Source organism: Mesoplodon bidens (genome assembly GCF_964165515.1).
Source record: "Mesoplodon bidens genome assembly, chromosome: 10".
Taxonomy (NCBI): domain Eukaryota; kingdom Metazoa; phylum Chordata; class Mammalia; order Artiodactyla; family Ziphiidae; genus Mesoplodon; species Mesoplodon bidens.
This window is the reverse complement of record NC_138172.1, coordinates 52,464,005-52,482,821: the sequence shown is the minus strand read 5'-3', so window position 1 is coordinate 52,482,821 and position 18,817 is coordinate 52,464,005. Positions and strand designations below refer to the sequence as shown.

At 41.3% G+C, this 18,817-nt stretch overlaps 1 protein-coding gene across 1 annotated transcript; it reads right to left on the bottom strand.

Annotated features, from left to right (window-relative positions):
* Positions 1 to 17,499: 17,499 nt before the first annotated feature.
* Positions 17,500 to 17,857, bottom strand: LOC308623887 (small ribosomal subunit protein eS27-like; the record flags this gene model as incomplete). Its single annotated transcript, XM_081246665.1, has 1 exon — positions 17,500 to 17,857. One exon carries the CDS (start codon positions 17,855 to 17,857, stop codon positions 17,606 to 17,608), a length of 252 nt encoding a protein of 83 aa, XP_081102791.1. The 3' UTR covers positions 17,500 to 17,605.
* Between the last annotated feature and the right edge of the window lie 960 nt (positions 17,858 to 18,817).

Genomic DNA, 18,817 nt, shown 5'->3' with positions numbered 1-18,817 from the left:
TTCGTTGGAGCAAGAAGAGTTGTCCAGGTAGGCTCTTACTCACCAAGCTCAGAAGCCCTAAGTCTCCCCTCTTCTGAATTAGTGATGTGGTCCCAGATCCTTTTCCTCTCTGCACTTAGATAAAAGTGACTAAGGGGGCTTCCCTGGTGGCGCAGTGGATGAGAGTCTGCCTGCCGATGCAGGGGACGCGGGTTCGTGCCCCGGTCTGGGAGGATCCCACGTGCCGCAGAGCGGCTGGGCCCGTGAGCCGTGGCCGTGGAGCCTGCATGTCCGGAGCCTGTGCTCCGCAACAGGAGAGGCCACAACAGTGAGAGGCCCGCGTACCGCAAAAAAAAAAAAAAAAAAACAGTGACTAAGGTAACTGCATCGCTAATGATTCTTTTGCTTATAAACAAGAGAACCTGAGTGAGAGACCTTACACAAAAGGGAAACTACTGGAAGGATTGGGATAATTCACAAAAGGATAACCAAATGGCTTGGGAGTGGGCGGGAATCAAGGTGCTGGAAGTTGAGAGGCAGGGACCACAGAAAGGTCGAGAAGGAGAAACAGGTTAGCAGGAGCCCATGATGAGAAAAGTGAACTTCAAATATCTTTGTATTGCTCACTCAAGATTCATAATCCCTGGAGAGAATGTCACATTGGCGGAGTTTAGGTCAAAAGCCTGAGCCTGCTGTCCCGAGGCAGTGAGAGGAAGAATCTACTGGAAGGACCCTCCACAAACCCCTTCAGTTTCCAAGATGGAAGGGCAGGTACCTAGCTTTAGTCACGTCAAGACTGTCCACAATAGGGTGATGGGAAAGTCATTTCCCAAGAAGAAACTCTGGTGCTATTAAGAAGGGAGGATGAATGCTAAGAAGCCAGAAAACATTCACCATTGTCTTAGGTTGGGTTCCCAGAAGCAGAGACCGAGGCAGAGATTCTTATACAACTGACACCCTGAAGTCGTGCTTTCAGGAGAAACTTGTAAAAAGGTAAGGGAAGCAGGAGAAGAGGCTAAACAAAGATGAGGTTTCAGCTGAGGTCTAACTTCAGCCTGATCCCAGTTCCGGAGTGTGAATGTCACCGCAGAGTTGTCCCCTTTGAGGCAAGGGGACAGTTTTTGTTTCCTCGTATCAGTCAGTCATTGGCTGCCTGATGCCCTGAGGGGAAATAGCACTTCCCAGGCATTTCCCAATAAGGAGGCTCCTCCTGGCCAAGGATAAATCTCCAGAGACGGGTATAAGCTTGAGCCAGTAACAGCAAACACTTAGAATAGCTGGGAAGAGGGGCACTAGCACAGTAAGTGGGATCAGGACAGGGCACCAGCAGTGTCTACTACAACCATAAAAATAAAGGCAAGGTAGTTGGATTTGATTCACTAAATCCAGGGTTTCCCATCTGTAGACTGATGTAATAATCCTGGGACTGCTATTAATTCTGAAACAGATCAGATGAAAGGGATTAATTATTGTGTGACTGTCTCATTGGGGAAAATAATGTAATGAACAGAGAGACACCAACAGACAGAGTAAGAAGAGGTAAAAATTTATTTAAAAGAAATAGATAATGACAACCGAATCAAAAAATGGGCAGAAGATCTAAACAGACATTTCTCAAAAGACATACAGATGGCCCAAAAGTACATGAAAAGATGCTCAACATTACTAATTATCAGAGAAATGCAAATCAAAATTACAATGAGGGGACTTCCCTGGTGGTCGAGTGGCTGAGGCTATGCACTTCCATTGCAGGGGGCACGGATTCGATCCCTGATCAGGGAACTAAGATCCCGCATGCCACATGGCACAGCCAAAAATAAATAAATAAATAAATAAATAAAGATCTTAAAAAGAAAGTTATTAAAAAAAAAACTACAATGAGGTGTCATCTCACACCGGTCAGATTGGCCATCATCAGAATGTCTCCAAACAATAAATGCTGGAGAGGGCGTGGAGAAAAGGGAACCCTCCTACATTGTTGGTAGGAATGTAAATTGGTAACAGCCACTATGGAGAACAGTGTGGAGGTCCTTTAAAAAATGAAAGTAGGGCTTCCCTGGTGGCGCAGTGGTTGGGAGTCCGCCTGCCAATGCAGGGGACACAGGTTTGTGTCCCGGTCCAGGAAGATCCCACGTGCCGCAGAGCGGCTGGGCCCGTGAGCCATGGCCGCTGAGCCTGCGCGTCCAGAGCCTGTGCTCCGCAACGGGAGAGGCCACAACAGTGAGAGGCCCGCGTGCCACAAAAAAAACAAAAAACGAAAAGTAGAGCTACCGTATGATCCGTCAATCTCACTCCTGGGCATATATCCAGAGAAAACCATAATTCAAAAAGACACATGCACCCCAATGTTCACTGCAGCACTATTTACAATAGCCAAGTCCTGGAAGCAACCAAAATGTCCATCGACAGAGGAATGGATAAAGAAGACTTGATACATATACACAGTGGAATATGACTTAGCCATAAAAAAGAATGAAATAATGCCACTGGCAGCATCATCATGGATAGACCTAGAGATGATCATACTAAGTGAAGTAAGTCAGACAGAGAAAGACACATATATGATGAACTCACATGTGGAATCTGATTTTTTTTAAATGATATAAATGAACTTATTTACAAAACAGGAACAGATTCATAGATTTCAAAAAAAAATTTATGGTTACCAAAGGGGAAACATGGTGGGGAGGGATAAATTAGGAGCTTGGGATTAACCTACACACACTATTATATAAAAGGACCTACTGGATAGGAACTCAACACTCTGTAATAACCTATATGGAAAAAGAATCTGGAAAAAAATGAATATATGTATATGTATAACTGAATCACTTTGCTGTACACCTGAAACTAACACATTGTAAATGAACATTGTAAATCAACTATACTCCAATAAAATTTAAAAATAAATAAATAAAGTATCAGCCTTCACCAGGTGAATGATGCAGCTTGCCCCAAGATCCAGCACACGAATTATCAGAATGAAACAGAAATGTACCTCAAGCCTCTTATATGCTTTCCTACAAAAGCATAACTCTTTGTCAACATAACTAGCAGTTCTTAATTATGAGATAAAATAAGGCGTAACAATATAGAACAATAATAAAGAGAAATAAAAATGCCTTCAAATTAAGTACCTTTTCATCTCATCCTCTTAGGCCATTAATTACCACTTTAACTTCATCTTGGCCTCCCTACTCAACTACAAGGAGAATACTTAACTTTCTTTCAGTGGTTCAAGTGTCAAAACTGTCCTTAGCCTGGTATAGAATTTTTTCAGACAATCACTTCTAACTCTTCTCCTGCTGATCCATGTAATAACCCTACTTAGGTTTTATTGGAGGAGGCAAAGTGTTAAGTGTTTCATCACTTCTCTGATTAGTTCTAGAGGATAATAACAGCTCCTTTACAAAAGTAAACCATTTTTCAAAAAGAAAAAGATAATGAAACTTACAGATATAGTCAAAGGACTGACACTAAAGGAGAAAGATTTACAGGAAGGAGATCACTGAAAAAAAAAAAGAAAAGAAACTAATAGACTTTCTAATGCACTTGAAGGAATGCATCAAAAAAACATATATCAAAGAAGTCTTATAGACCTAATGGGGAATTTGAGAATAATTAATGATAAATGCACAGAAAAGTAAGCAAACAAAAAAAGAGGCTACTGTTAATTCCAAGAAAGAACAGAAAGTTGTACAAGAAAAGAAACATAACTATGACTAACATTTACAACGTGAATAAACAACACTGCTCATTAAATTATGATTGACAGCATTAATGAGTAAAGATATCTAGTCTCAGTGACCTAAATATAAATGTAACTAAAATCTGGCAGACACCTCTCTCTATATATATAACATTATATATATATTTATATATAATGTATAATTTATATTATATATTAATATAAGATATATTACATTATATATCTATATATTATATATATAAGAATATTATATATAATATTCTTATGAGAATAAGTATTTTGAGCCTCTCTCTTGATTATACCTGGTAATAGAATGGCCAAATACATATATATATGTATATATATATATACCCACATACATATACCCATTAGATACCAGTAGCCTCCACACAGTTTTTTTTTTTTTTTTTTGCGGTACGTGGGCCTCTCACTGTTGTGGCCTCTCCCATTGCAGAGCACAGGCTCCAGACACGCAGGCTCAGCGGCCATGGCCCATGGGCCCAGCCGCTCCATGGCATGTGGGATCTTCCCGGACCAGGGCACGAACCCATGTCCCCTGCATCGGCAGGCGGACTCTCAACCACTGCGCCACCAGGGAAGCCCCTCCACACAGTTTTGACAACAAAAATTTCTCCAGACATTGTCAGAACATTGTCAGATGTTCCTTGGCGAGCTAAATCACCCCCAGTTGAGAACTACTGTTCCAAACTTTTTATTACATTTTCTCTACTAAATGGTGAGGGTTTTATTTCTCTGACTTAAAACTGACTGATTCAGAAAGCCATAAATTATGTCAAAATTTGATAAATAAAATATTAATGTAATTATTTAGAAACCTGCTCCAATAAAAGAACAAACAAATTAAAGTATTAAATGCAGTTGCTCCTAGAGAATAGGACGGAAGGACAAGGAAGGGTGATTTTGAACTTTTTAATATGATTTTATTTTTTTGATGTGTATATATATATATAGCTGACCAGGCCAGGTAGAAAGTTCCAGAGAGAGGCTTGAAATTCCTATTCTCATAAGAGATTAAAGAAGTGCTTATTCTGATCTTTTGTTTCTAATCTCATCTAAGCCATATTCTCTTATATTTTGCCCAGAGGCAAGTATGGCTCTCATCTAGCTTGAATCATATATTTATTTCTTTTCCAAGATGACTCAAGGCTGCCTCGTCCCTAATGGTTCTGGGTGGAGAACTGGCTTACCTGGTTATACTTATGTAGTAGTCAGAGAAGACAGGAAAAAAACACTCTGGTAAAGATTATATGAACATTGGGACTTCCCTGGTGGTCCAGTGGTAAAGAATCCACCTTACAATGCAGGGGATGTGGGCTCGATTCCTGGGCAGGGAACTAAGATCCCTCATGCCGTGGGGCAACTAAGCCCACGTGCCACAACTACTGAGCTTGCACGCCTCAACTAGAGAGCCTGTGTGCTGCAAACTGCAGAGCCCATGCACTCTGGAACCCACACACCACAACTACAGAGTCCATGTACCCTGGAGCCCACATGCCACAACTAGAGAGAAGCCCGCGGGCCGCAACGAAAGATCCCACATTCCACAACTAAGACCCGACACAGCCAAAAATAAATAAAATAAACAAATTTTTAAGAAAAGATTATATGAACATTAAAATAACATTAGAGTCCCTGGATCTGCATGGGTTGTCTCCCTCCAAAAATGAGGCGGAGATGGGAGTGGGGGCAGTTGAGACCTTGCTTTGCTGATGTGTGTCAATGCTCCATATTTTATTAGGCTCTTTCCTCAATCTCCATCCATCCGTATCTCCCTCATCTTGTAATCTCCAGCACTACCTCTAACTCATCTTTGCTCCCCCAACCATAGTAATTGAAACAAAGTCTTAGGACTGAATTTCTTGATTTGCTTGATTGACTAGTTGTGATTGTGCTCCAATTGTTTTGGAAATGCATTCATCTGACATATGAACAAATAATAGAAGACAGTTTTCAACCCTCCAAAACATAAAGAGATGGAAACGTGTATTTATACATTTTTTTTGATTTGCATTTCCCAGATTACTAATAAGTATCATTTCATGTGCTTGTTGGCTGTTTGTACATCTTCTTTGGAGGAATGTCTACCCAAGTCCTTTGCCCATTTCAAAATTGGATGGTCTTCTTATTGTTGAATTGTAAGAGTTCTTTATATATTCTGGATACTAACCCCTTATCACAAAATATTTTCTCCCGGGATTTCCCTGGTGGTGCAGTGGTTAAGAATCTGCCTGCCAATGCAGGGGACATGGGTTCAAGCCCTGGTCCAGGAAGATCCCACATGCTGTGGAGCAACTAAGCCCATGCGCCACAACTACTGAAGCCCATGTGCCTAGAGCCTGGCTCCACAACAAGAGAAGCCTTTCAATGAGAAGACCCCGCTCACCGCAACTAGAGAAAGCCCATGTGCAGCAAGAAAGACCCAATGCAGCCAAAAATAAATAAATAAATAATCTCTCCCATTCTCTAGGTTGTCTTTTCATTTTCTTGATAATGTCCTTTGATGCACAATGTTTTTAATTTTGATGAATCCAATATATCTATTTTGTTGTTGCTCATGCTTTTGATGTCATATTTAAGAATCCATTACCAGGGACTTCCCTGGTGGCGCAGTAGTTAATTAAGTATCCGCCTGCCAATGCAGGGGACACAGGTTCGATCCCTGGTCCAGGAAGATTCCACATGCTGTGGAACAACTAAGTCCATGAGCTACAACTACTGAGCCCACGTGCTGCAACTACTGAAGCCCTCAAGCTCTAGGGCCTGTGTGCCGCAGCTACTGAAGCCTGTATGCCTAGAGCCCATGCTCCGCAACAAGAGAAGCCACCACAATGAGAAGCCTGCACACTGCAATGAAGAGTAGCCCTCACTCGCTGCAAACAGAGAAAGCCCATGCACAGCAACGAAGACCCAACGCAGCCAAAAAAAAAAAAAAAAAAAAGAATTCATTGCCAAATCCAAGGTCATGAAAACTCAGCCTTTGTTTCTTATAAGGGTCTTAAAGTTTAGCTCTTATATTTAGATTGTGGATTCATTTTGAGATAATTTTGCATATGGTGTGAGGTAGGGACCCATAGTCATTCTTTTGCATGTGGATAACCAGTTGTCCCAGCACCCTTTATTTTTTAGTTTTTGTTTTGTTTTGTTTTGGCCATGCTTCATCTTGCAGGATCTTAGTTCCCTGATTAGGGATTGAACCTAGGCCCCAGCAGTGAAAGCACCAAGACCTAACCACTGGACCTCCAGGGAACTCCCCCCAGCACCCTTTGTTGAAGAGAATCTTCTTTCCTCCATTGAATGGTCTTTATACCTTTGTCAAAAATCAGTTGGCCATAAACATGTAGGTTTATTTCTGGACTCTCTTTTCCGTTGGTCTATTGTCTATCCTTATACCAATACCACACTACTTTGGTTACTGTAGCTTTGTAGTTTGTTTTGAAATCAGGAAGTTTGAATCCTTCAACTTTGTTTTTCTTTTTCAAGATGATTCTGGCTCTTCAGGGCAAGTATTTCCTTTTAGCTCTAAAGCCAATTTCTGCTTTTTTGTTTGTTTGTTTGTTTCTGCTTTATAACAAAGTGAATCAGTCATACATATATATCTGTTCCCCCATCCCTTCCCTCTTGCATCTCCCTCCCTCCCACCCTCCCTATCCCACCCCTCCAGGCGGTCACAAAGCACCGAGCTGATCTCCCTGTGCTATGCGGCTGCTTCCCACTATCTATCTACCTTACGTTTGGTACTGTATACATGTCCATGCCTCTCTTTCGCTTTGTCATAGCTTATCCTTCCCCCTCCCCATATCCTCAAGTCCATTCTCAAGTAGGTCTGTGTCTTTTTTTTTTTTTTTTTTTTTTTTTTTTTTTTTTTTTTTTTTTCTGATGCACAGCAAAGGGACTCGGCTATACATATGCATGTACCCATTCTCCCCCAACCTCCCCTCCCATCCAGGCTGCCACATAACATTGAGCAGAGTCCCCTGTGCTATACAGTAGGTCCACTGGTTATCCATTTTTTTTTAAGTTTATTTATTCATTTTTTTAATTAGTTTCTGCTTTATAACAAAGTGAATCAGTCATACATATACATCTGTTCCCACATCCCTTCCCTCATGCATCTCCCTCCCTCCCACCCTCCCCATCCCACCCCTCCAGGCGGTCACAAAGCACCGAGCTGATCTCCCTGTGCTCTGCGGCTGCTTCCCACTATCTATCTACCTGACGTTTGGTAGTGTATACACGTCCATGCCTCTCTTTCGCCTTGTCACAGCCCACCCTTCCCCCTCCCCATATCCTCAAGTCCATTCTCAAGTAGGTCTGCGTCTTCATTCCCGTTTTGCCCCTAGGTTCTTCATGACATTTTTTTTTTAAATTCCGTATATATGTGTTAGCATACGGTATTTGTCTTTCTCTTTCTGACTAACTTCACTCTGTATGACAGACTCTAGGTCTATCCACCTCATTACAAATAGCTCAGTTTCGTTTCTTTTTATGGCTGAGTAATATTCCATTGTATATATGTGCCACATCTTCTTTATCCATTCATCCGATGATGGACACTTAGGTTGTTTCCAGCTCCGGGCTATTGTGAATAGAGCTGCAATGAACATTTTGGTACATGTCTCTTTTTGAATTATGGTTTTCTCAGGGTATATGCCCAGTAGTGGGATTGCTGGGTCATATGGTAGTTCTATTTGTAGTTTTTTAAGGAACCTCCATACCGTTCTCCATAGTGGCTGTACCAATTCACATTCCCACCAGCAGTGCAAGAGTGTTCCCTTTTCTCCACACCCTCTCCAGCATTTATTGTTTCTAGATTTCTCTTTTTTTTTTTTTTTTAAATTAGTTTCTGCTTTATAACAAAGTGAATCAGTCATACATATACATCTGTTCCCACATCCCTTCCCTCATGCATCTCCCTCCCTCCCACCCTTCCCATCCCACCCCTCCAGGCGGTCACAAAGCACCGAGCTGATCTCCCTGTGCTCTGCGGCTGCTTCCCACTATCTATCTACCTTACGTTTGGTAGTGTATATATGTCCATGCCTCTCTTTCGCTTTGTCACAGCTTACCCTTCCCCCTCCCCATATCCTCAAGTCCATTCTCAAGTAGGTCTGTGTCTTTATTCTCGTTTTGCCCCTAGGTTCTTCATGACATTTTTTTTTTAAATTCCGTATATATGTGTTAGCATACGGTATTTGTCTTTCTCTTTCTGACTAACTTCACTCTGTATGACAGACTCTAGGTCTATCCAACTCATTACAAATAGCTCAGTTTCATTTCTTTTTATGGCTGGGTAATATTCCATTGTATATATGTGCCACATCTTCTTTATCCATTCATCCAATGATGGACACTTAGGTTGTTTCCATCTCCGGGCTATTGTGAATAGAGCTGCAATGAACATTTTGGTACATGTCTCTTTTTGAATTATGGTTTTCTCAGGGTATATGCCTAGTAGTGGGATTGCTGGGTCATATGGTAGTTCTATTTGTAGTTTTTTAAGGAACCTCCATACTGTTCTCCATAGTGGCTGTACCAATTCACATTCCCACCAGCAGTGCAAGAGTGTTCCCTTTTCTCCACACCCTCTCCAGCATTTATTGTTTCTAGATTTCTTGATGATGGCCATTCTGACTGGTGTGAGATGATATCTCATTTGATTTGCATTTCTCTAAAGATTAGTGATGTTGAGCATTCTTTCATGTGTTTGTTGGCAGTCTGTATATCTTCTTTGGAGAAATGCCTATTTAGGTCTTCTGCCCATTTTTGGATTAGGTTGTTTCTTTTTTTGCTATTGAGCTGCATGAGCTGCTTATAAATTTTGGAGATTAATCCTTTGTCAGTTGCTTCATTTGCAAATATTTTCTCCCATTCTGAGGGTTGTCTTTTGGTCTTGTTTATGGTTTCCTTTGCTGTGCAAAAGCTTTGAAGTTTCATTAGGTCCCATTTGTTTATCTTTATTTCCATTTCTCTAGGGGGTGGGTCCAAAAGGATCTTGCTGTGATTTATGTCATAGAGTGTTCTGCCTATGTTTTCCTCTAAGAGTTTGATAGTTTCTGGCCTTACATTTAGGTCTTTAATCCATTTTGAGCTTACTTTTGTGTATGGTGTTAGGGAATGATCTAATCTCATACTTTTACATGTCCCTGTCCAGTTTTCCCAGCACCACTTATTGAAGTGACTGTCCTTTCTTCACTGTACATTCCTGCCTCCTTTATCAAAGATAAGTTGACCATATGTGCGTGGGTTTATCTCTGGGCTTTCTATCCTGTTCCATTGATCTATCTTTCTGTTTTTGTGCCAGTACCACACTGTCTTGATTACTGTAGTTTTGTAGTATAGTCTGAAGTCAGGGAGCCTGATTCCTCCAGCTCCGTTTTTCGTTCTCAAGATTGCTTTGGCTATTCGGGGTCTTTTGTTTTTCCAAACAAATTTTGAAATTTTTTGTTCTAGTTCTGTGAAAAATGCCAGTGGTAGTTTGATAGGGATTGCATTGAATCTGTAGATTGCTTTGGATAGTAGAGTCATTTTCACAATATTGATTCTTCCAATCCAGGAGCATGGTATATCTCTCCATCTATTTGTATCATCTTTAATTTCTTTCATCAGTGTCTTATAATTTTCTGCATACAGGTCTTTTGTCTCCTTAGGTAGGTTTATTCCTAGATATTTTATTCTTTTTGTTGCAGTGGTAAATGGGAGTGTTTCCTTGATTTCACTTTCAGATTTTTCATCATTAGTGTACAGGAATGCCAGAGATTTCTGTGCATTAATTTTGTATCCTGCTACTTTACCAAATTCATTGATTAGCTCTAGTAGTTTTCTGGTAGCATCTTTAGGATTCTCTATGTATAGTATCATGTCATCTGCAAACAGTGACAGCTTTACTTCTTCTTTTCCAATTTGGATTCCTTTTATTTCCTTTTCTTCTCTGATTGCTGTGGCTAAGACTTCCAAAACTAAGTTGAATAAGAGTGGTGAGAGTGGGCAGCCTTGTCTTGTTCCTGATCTTAGTGGAAATGGTTTCAGTTTTTCACCATTGAGGACGATGTTGGCTGTGGGTTTGTCATATATGGTCTTTATTATGTTGAGGAAAGTTCCCTCTATGCCTACTTTCTGCAGGGTTTTTATCATAAATGGGTGTTGAATTTTGTCGAAAGCTTTCTCTGCATCTATTGAGATGATCATATGGTTTTTCTCCTTCAACTTGTTAATATGGTGTATCACATTGATTGATTTGCGTATATTGAAGAATCCTTGCATTCCTGGAATAAACCCCACTTGATCATGGTGTATGATCCTTTTAATGTGCTGTTGGATTCTGTTTGCTAGTATTTTGTTGAGGATTTTTGCATCTATGTTCATCAGTGATATTGGCCTGTAGTTTTCTTTCTTTGTGACATCCTTGCCTGGTTTTGCTATCAAGGTGATGGTGGCCTCGTAGAATGAGTTTGGGAGTGCACCTCCCTCTGCTATATTTTGGAAGAGTTTGAGAAGGATAGGTGTTAGCTCTTCTCTAAATGTTTGACAGAATTCGCCTGTGAAGCCATCTGGTCCTGGGCTTTTGTTTGTTGGAAGATTTTTTATCACAGTTTCAATTTCAGTGCTTGTGATTGGTCTATTCATATTTTCTATTTCTTCCTGAGTCAGTCTTGGCAGGTTGTGCATTTCTAAGAATTTGTCCATTTCTTCCAGGTTGTCCATTTTATTGGCATAGATTTGCTTGTAGTAATCTCTCATGATCTTTTGTATTTCTGCAGTGTCAGTTGTTACTTCTCCTTTTTCATTTCTAATTCTATTGATTTGAGTCTTCTCCCTTTTTTTCTTGAGGAGTCTGGCTAATGGTTTATCAATTTTGTTTATCTTCTCAAAGAACCAGCTTTTAGTTTTATTGATCTTTGTTATCATTTCCTTCATTTCTTTTTCATTTATTTCTGATCTGATCTTTATGATTTCTTTCCTTCTGCTAACTTTGGGGGATTTTTGTTCTTATTTCTCTAATTGCTTTAGGTGCAGGGTCAGGTTGTTTACTCGAGATGTTTCCTGTTTCTTAAGGTGGGATTGCATTGCTATAACTTCCCCATTAGAACTGCTTTTGCTGCGTCCCATAGGTTTTGGGTCGTCATGTCTCCATTGCCATTTGTTCCTAGATATTTTTTTATTTCCTCTTTGATTTCTTCAGTGATCACTTAGTTATTGAATAGTGTATTGTTTAGCCTCCATGTGTTTGTATTTTTTACAGATCTTTTCCTGTAATTGATGTCTAGTCTCATAGCATTGTGGTCAGAAAAGATACTTGATACAATTTCAATTTTCTTAAATTTACCAAGGCTTGATTTGTGACCCAACATATGCTCTATCCTGGAGAATGTTCCATGAGCACTTGAGAAAAATGTGTATTCTGTTGTTTTTGGATGGAATGTCCTATAAATATCAATTAAGTCCATCTTGTTTAATGTATCATTTAAAGCTTGTGTTTCCTTATTTATTTTCATTTTGGATGATCTGTCCATTGGTGAAAGTGGGGTGTTAAAGTCCCCTACTATGAGTGTGTTACTGTCGATATCCCCTTTTATGGCTGTTAGTATTTGCCTTATGTATTGAGGTGCTCCTATGTTGGGTGCATAAATATTTACAATTGTTATATCTTCTTCTTGGATCGATCCCTTTATCATTATGTAGTGTCCTTCTTGGTCTCTTCTAATAGTCTTTATTTTAAAGTCTATTTTGTCTGATATAAGAATTGTTACTCCAGCTTTCTTTTGATTTCCATTTGCATGGAATATCTTTTTCCATCCCCTTACTTTCAATCTGTATGTGTCTCTAGGTCTGAAGTGGGTCTCTTGTAGACAGCATATATATGGGTCTTGTTTTTGTATCCATTCAGCCAATCTGTGTCTTTTGGTGGGAGCATTTAGTCCATTTACATTTAAGGTAATTATCGATATGTATGTTCCTATTCCCATTTCCTTAATTGTTTTGGGTTCGTTATTGTAGGTCTTTTCCTTCTGTTGTGTTTCTTGCCTAGAGAAGTTCCTTTAGCATTTGTTGTAAAGCTGGTTTGGTGGTGCTGAACTCTCTCAGCTTTTGCTTGTCTGTAAACGTTTTAATTTATCCATCAAATCTGAATGAGATCCTTGCTGGGTAGAGTAATCTTGGTTGCAGGTTTTTCTCCTTCATCACTTTAATTATGTCCTGCCACTCCCTTCTGGCTTGTAGAGTTTCTGCTGAGAGATCAGCTGTTAACCTGATGGGGATTCCCTTGTGTGTTATTTGTTGTTTTTCCCTTGCTGCTTTTAATATGATTTCTTTGTGTTTAATTTTTGACAGTTTGATTAATATGTGTCTTGGCGTATTTCTCCTTGGATTTATTCTGTATGGGACTCTCTGTGCCTCCTGGACTTGATTAACTATTTCCTTTCCTATATTAGGGAAGTTTTCAACTATAATCTCTTCAAATATTTTCTCAGTCCCTTTCTTTTTCTCTTCTTCTTCTGGAACCCCTATAATTCGAATGTTGGTGCGTTTAATGTTGTCCCAGAGGTCTCTGAGACTGTCCTCTGTTCTTTTCATTCTTTTTTCTTTATTTTGCTCTGCATCAGTTATTTCCACTATTTTATCTTCCACCTCACTTATCCGTTCTTTTGCCTCAGTTATTCTGCTATTGATCCCATCTAGAGTATTTTTCATTTCATTTATTGTGTTTTTAATCGATGCTTGATTCATCTTTAGTTCTTCTAGGTCCCTGTTAACTGTTTCTTGCATTTTGTCTATTCTATTTCCAAGATTTTGGATCTTGGAAATAGAATCTTGGATCATCTTTACTATCATTATTCTGAATTCTTTTTCAGGTAGACTGCCTATTACCTCTTCATTTGTTAGGTCTGGTGGGTTTTATCTTGCTCCTTCTCCTGCTGTGTGTTTTTCTTTCTTCTCATTTTGCTTATCTTACTGTGTTTGGGGTCTCCTTTTTGCAGGCTGCAGGTTCTTAGTTCCTGTTGTTTTTGGTGTCTGTCCCCAGTGGCTAAGGTTGGTTCAGTGGGTTGTGTAGGCTTCCTGGTGGAGGGGATTAGTGCCTGTGTTCTGGTGCATGAGGCTGGATCTTGTCTTTCTGGTGGACAGGTCCACGTCTGGTGGTGTATTTTGGGGTGTCTGTGGACTTTTTATGATTTTAGGCAGCCTCTCTGCTAATGGGTGGCGTTGTGTTCCTGTCTTGCTAGTTGTTTGGCATAGGGTGTCCAGCACTGTAGCTTGCTGGTCGTTGAGTGAAGCTGGGTGCTGGTGTTGAGATGGAGATCTCTGGAAGATTTTCGCCATTTGATATTATGTGGAGCTGGGAGGTCTCTTGTGGACCAGTGTCCTGAAGTTGGCTCTCCCACCTCAGAGGCACAGCACTGACTCCTGGCTCCTCAATTTGGGATGATTCGTTGTCTATTCATGTATTCCACAGATGCAGGGTACATCAAGTTGATTGTGGAGCTTTAATCCGCTGCTTCTGAGGCTGCTGGGAGAGATTTCCCTTTCTCTTCTTTGTTCTCACAGCTCCCGGGTCTCAGCTTTGGATTTGGCCCCACCTCTCCGTGTAGGTCGCCGGAGGGCGTCTGTTCTTCGCTCAGACAGGACAGGGTTAAAGGAGCAGCCGCTTCGGGGATTCTGGCTCCCTCAGGCCGGGGGGGAAGGGAGGGGCACGGAGTGCGGGTGGAGCCTGCAGCGGCAGAGGCCGGCATAACGTTGCACCAGCCCGAGGCGCGCCGTGCGTTCTCCCAGGCAAGCCGCCCCTGGATCCCGGGACCCCGGCAGTGATGGGCTGCACAGGCTCCTCGGAAGGGGGGCGTGGACAGTGACCTGCGCTCGCACACAGGCCTCGCGGTGGCGGCAGCAGCACCAGCGTCTCATGCCCGTCTCTGGGGTCCGCGCTTTCAGCTGCGGCTCGCGCCCGTCTCTGGAGCTCCTCCAAGCAGCGCTCTTAATCCCCTCTCCTCGCGCACCAGGAAGCAAAGAGGGAAGAAAAAGTCTCTTGCCTCTTCGGCAGGTCCAAACTTTTTCCCGGACTCCCTCCCGGCTAGCTGTGGCGCATTAGCCCCTTCAGGCTGTGTTCACGCCGCCAACCCCAGTCCTCTCCCTTCGCTCCGACTGAAGCCCGAGCCCCAGCTCCCAGCGCTGCCCACCCCGGCGGGCGAGCAGACAAGCCTCTCGGGCTGGTGAGTGCCGGTTGGCACCGATCCTCTGTGCGGGAATCTCTCCGCTTTGCCCTACCCAGGTACGTGGGGAGTTTCTTGCCTTTTGGGAGGTCTGAGGTCTTCTGCCAGCGTACAGTAGGTGTTCTGTAGGAGTTGTTCCACGTGTAGCCGTATTTCTGGTGTATCTCTCCACTTTGGAATTGTCTGGATGGAATTAGTCCCAGTAGGAGCTGGACTTCAGGTACCAGGAACTCTCTTAAAGCTGTGTAGCAGTTATCAGGGAAAGCAATATTAAAACAATATTTTTGTTCATTGGATTGATAAAAATTTCCGCTTCTGCTGGAAGCCTTTTTCTTTTCCTTTGTGCTTAGTCTAGCGTCACTTGCTCACGGGTACTGAGTGCAGAGGCCTGGCACCGGGCACTTCAGAACAGAGTTCCTGGTGCAAAATGGCTCCAATTTCTGCTTTTAGCCAGGTTTGTGACTGTTCCTGGACCATTATGGGTGCCTCCAGCCATGATGACATTATTTGGAATAATGCCATTTCTCCAAACAAGGCATTATTCCTCTAAACAGAAAGAGATGTATCTGGGTCTTTGTGGAAACATACTTAGTTCCTGAGAAAAAAATTAAGTCAAACAAGATTTTAGTTTTAGTTTTTTGGTATCATACAAGTGAAAACAGTACATTTATGGGCTGAAATATATGTCTAAATAGAAGACACAGAAATCCATTTTCTATAGTTTAGACATAATTTTAGACACTATGGCAAGTCTAACATGGTGGACACAAAGTCAAGGTTTGAACGATATTCTTGCTGTGTGAGGGCTGTAAGGCAGGTCCATTTGAACAAAAACCTTGTGGGTACACTTTTCTTCTTTTGCCCCTCCCTTTCCATTGCCCATTTTGCCTTTTCTTCTTCCTAACTTCCTTCCTGGTCCTATTCTCACACCTCCTTCTCTGAAGATCTTTCTACCCTCCCTCTCTTTTCCTTGCCCTGCCTTCTCCTCCTTGCCCTTTAAAACTCCCACCCCTTGACTGAATCCCAACTCAACTTTAGGAAAACAAGTTGGTCAAACTGATCCTCAGAAAGTGGTGTCAACGGCTAACTCACTAACACTCAGCCTTCAGTGTTCATCTGTTAGCCCAAGAAGAAGCCAGCAGGTAGAATAATGGCAGATTGTCTAGGAAAGCCATTTGAGTCCCTCTGGGTCTTTCATAAAATCACTCCAGTGAGCCTATGGTGCGTATATTTTGAGACAACCTAGTACTCTGTCTCAGTTTTCTGTTTTTCTTTAGAGTGGAACCTGGACCATCACGTGTGGCAGGGAGTGTTGTAGAGGGAGATCTAGGGCTGGTTCCTTCTGGTCCCACCTTAGTCAAGTCCTGAGCCCTTCCTTTTACTCCATCAGTGGATCCCTCTGGACATCCAAGTTTTCACTTTCTGCTCTGGGCTATTGTGCCATGTGTTGTTCACACAGGGTCATTCTTCTTGAATGACCAGCATGTTTTGTGTTGACTGGTGCCTGTGACTGGCCTTCACTGACTCCCATAAGAAGGACCCTGACCTTGATGTAGATTCCCCTTACTCATGGCTTCCCAGTGGTAAGGAGGGCTGCCTGCAGTTGGAGGTTCTATTCTTGGAACTTCCTCTCCCCAAAACACTGTGGTTCATAGCCAGCTGCCTGGGCTGTTATTAGACCACCTCTCCTTTTCATTTCACAGGGACAGGACCCCTCACACAACTTCTTGGGTTCCATTTTGTTTGTTTGTTTTGTTTTTTAGTTCATGTATATTTCTAATAGGTATATTGGATTCTGTGTCCCAGTCAGCATAACTCTCCCCAGTTTTGAAACAGTTCAGATAATTATCTGACCTCACTTTCTAAACATCACTTAACTCTAACACGAGAGAAAAGTCTTCAGTTTGTCAGGAGCAGAACTTGAATGGAGAAGAGAAAAACAAAGCCCATAATTATAATAAATATGCAATAGCACAGCAGCAGCATTTAGGATCTTTAAAATTATATTCAGGTCCTTTTATGTCTCACTTATTTCACTTAGCATAATGTCCTCAAAGTTCATCTGCAGCATGTGTCAGAACTTCCTTCCTTTTTAAGGCTGAATAATATTCTATGGTATGTACATACCACGTTTTGTTTATCCATTCATCTGTTGATGGATATTGGGTTGTTTCCACCTTTTGGCTATTGTGAACAATGCTGCTATGAACTTTGGTGTGCAAATATTTGTTCAAGTCCTAATTTTTGATTATTTGGGGTATATACCATAGAAATAGATCATATGCTTTATCATACCTCCCTATTCTATTCCATTTAGCTGCCTATTCTTTCATCAGAACGATACCTTTCTTTTTTATACTGCATGTTTTGTTTGTTTGTTTTGTTTTTTAACATCTTTATTGGCATATAATTGCTTTACAACGGTGTGTTAGTTTCTGCTTTATAACAAAGTGAATCAGTTACAGATATACATATGTTCCCATATCTCTTCCCTCTTGTGTCTCCCTCCCTCCCACCCTCCCTATCCCACCCCTCTAGGTGGTCACAAAGCACCGAGCTGATCTCCCTGTGCTATGCGCCTGCTTCCCACTAGCTATCTATTTTACATTTGGTTATCCTGCATGTTTTAATAATTTTTTTTTGTATCCAAAATGTGTTTATTGGGATGGTTTCCCATTCATCTTGATTCAGGGTGATTTTAGTGCTGCTTCTGTCTGAAGGAGCAACCTTCTGTAAGCCTTGCTTTTCCTCTTGTAGGCTGGCAGAGGACAGTAGAGCAGCCAACACACAAAACTACTGTTTGTGCATGGCTAAAGACAGTGGCGATTTTATAGCATCCCGGGCATTTCACATCCATGACATAGGAACTGGGGCTCTGCATCAAGCACTTCTTCTTGTGTTTCATCTTCTCTTCTGGAGAGGGATGAAGGAAATCCTTTGCAAGAGGCATGTTCTCGTGGGAAGGTCATCACTGCCGGAAAGGTTGTATGTTTTAATATCTGATAGGACTGGTCTCTGAACTCCACCCTCCCTCCATATCTTACTTTTTCTGAATTACATTGAGTATTTTCTCTTATTTATTGGGAAGAACTTTAGAAACTGATACATTACCACGCTAACAAAAGAGACACCTTTGTTTACAACCATTCTTTTTTTATTTTTTGGCCATACCGCGCAACTTGCGGGATCTTAGCTCCCCGATCAGGGATTGAACCTGGGCCTACGGCACTGAAAGTGCCAAGTCCTAACCACCAGACTGCCAGGGAACTCCCTGTTTACAACCATTCTTTATATATTCCTTACTGTATTCTGATGCAGTTCATATGTGCTCCAAACATCCATGGTGATTTATACTGGAAGTGGTGTGCATGCAATTTGTGATTTTGTTGAAATATTATTGCAATAGCTTTAGAAAAGCAGTTGACACACATGAAAGTGTTCATTTGAGTCAACTGATACCAAGGAATAATGCTTGATTTCTGGTAAGAGTTTTCATCGAAATATTTCTCCTAGTTGTCACTTAGCAAAGGTAATTGCTTACTAAGCTAGTCTCTTTGCATAAATTTCCATTTTCCAGCATTTGATTAAACTTGACAATTGGGATTCTCCATGGAAACAGTGGAGCAAGATGCTACACCTTCCAAAAAACATAAAAATAGTGCTCTCTCATTTGTTGCCTGGCAGCAATACTCCTTGTTTTTACTCACAGGAAAATTTATTTTTGCTGATTGGCGTAACTTTGGCAGGGAAAGGGAAAGGACAAAATAGCAATCAAAAATTGATAGGGCAGTTTAACCTTTTCCTTTTTTTAAAGACCCAAGTGAGGTCTTCATAACTTTAAATAGCATAAAAAGCATATACTATACAGAAGCATAAAGCATATAAAATATAATGGCAGAGTGAGTGCGAT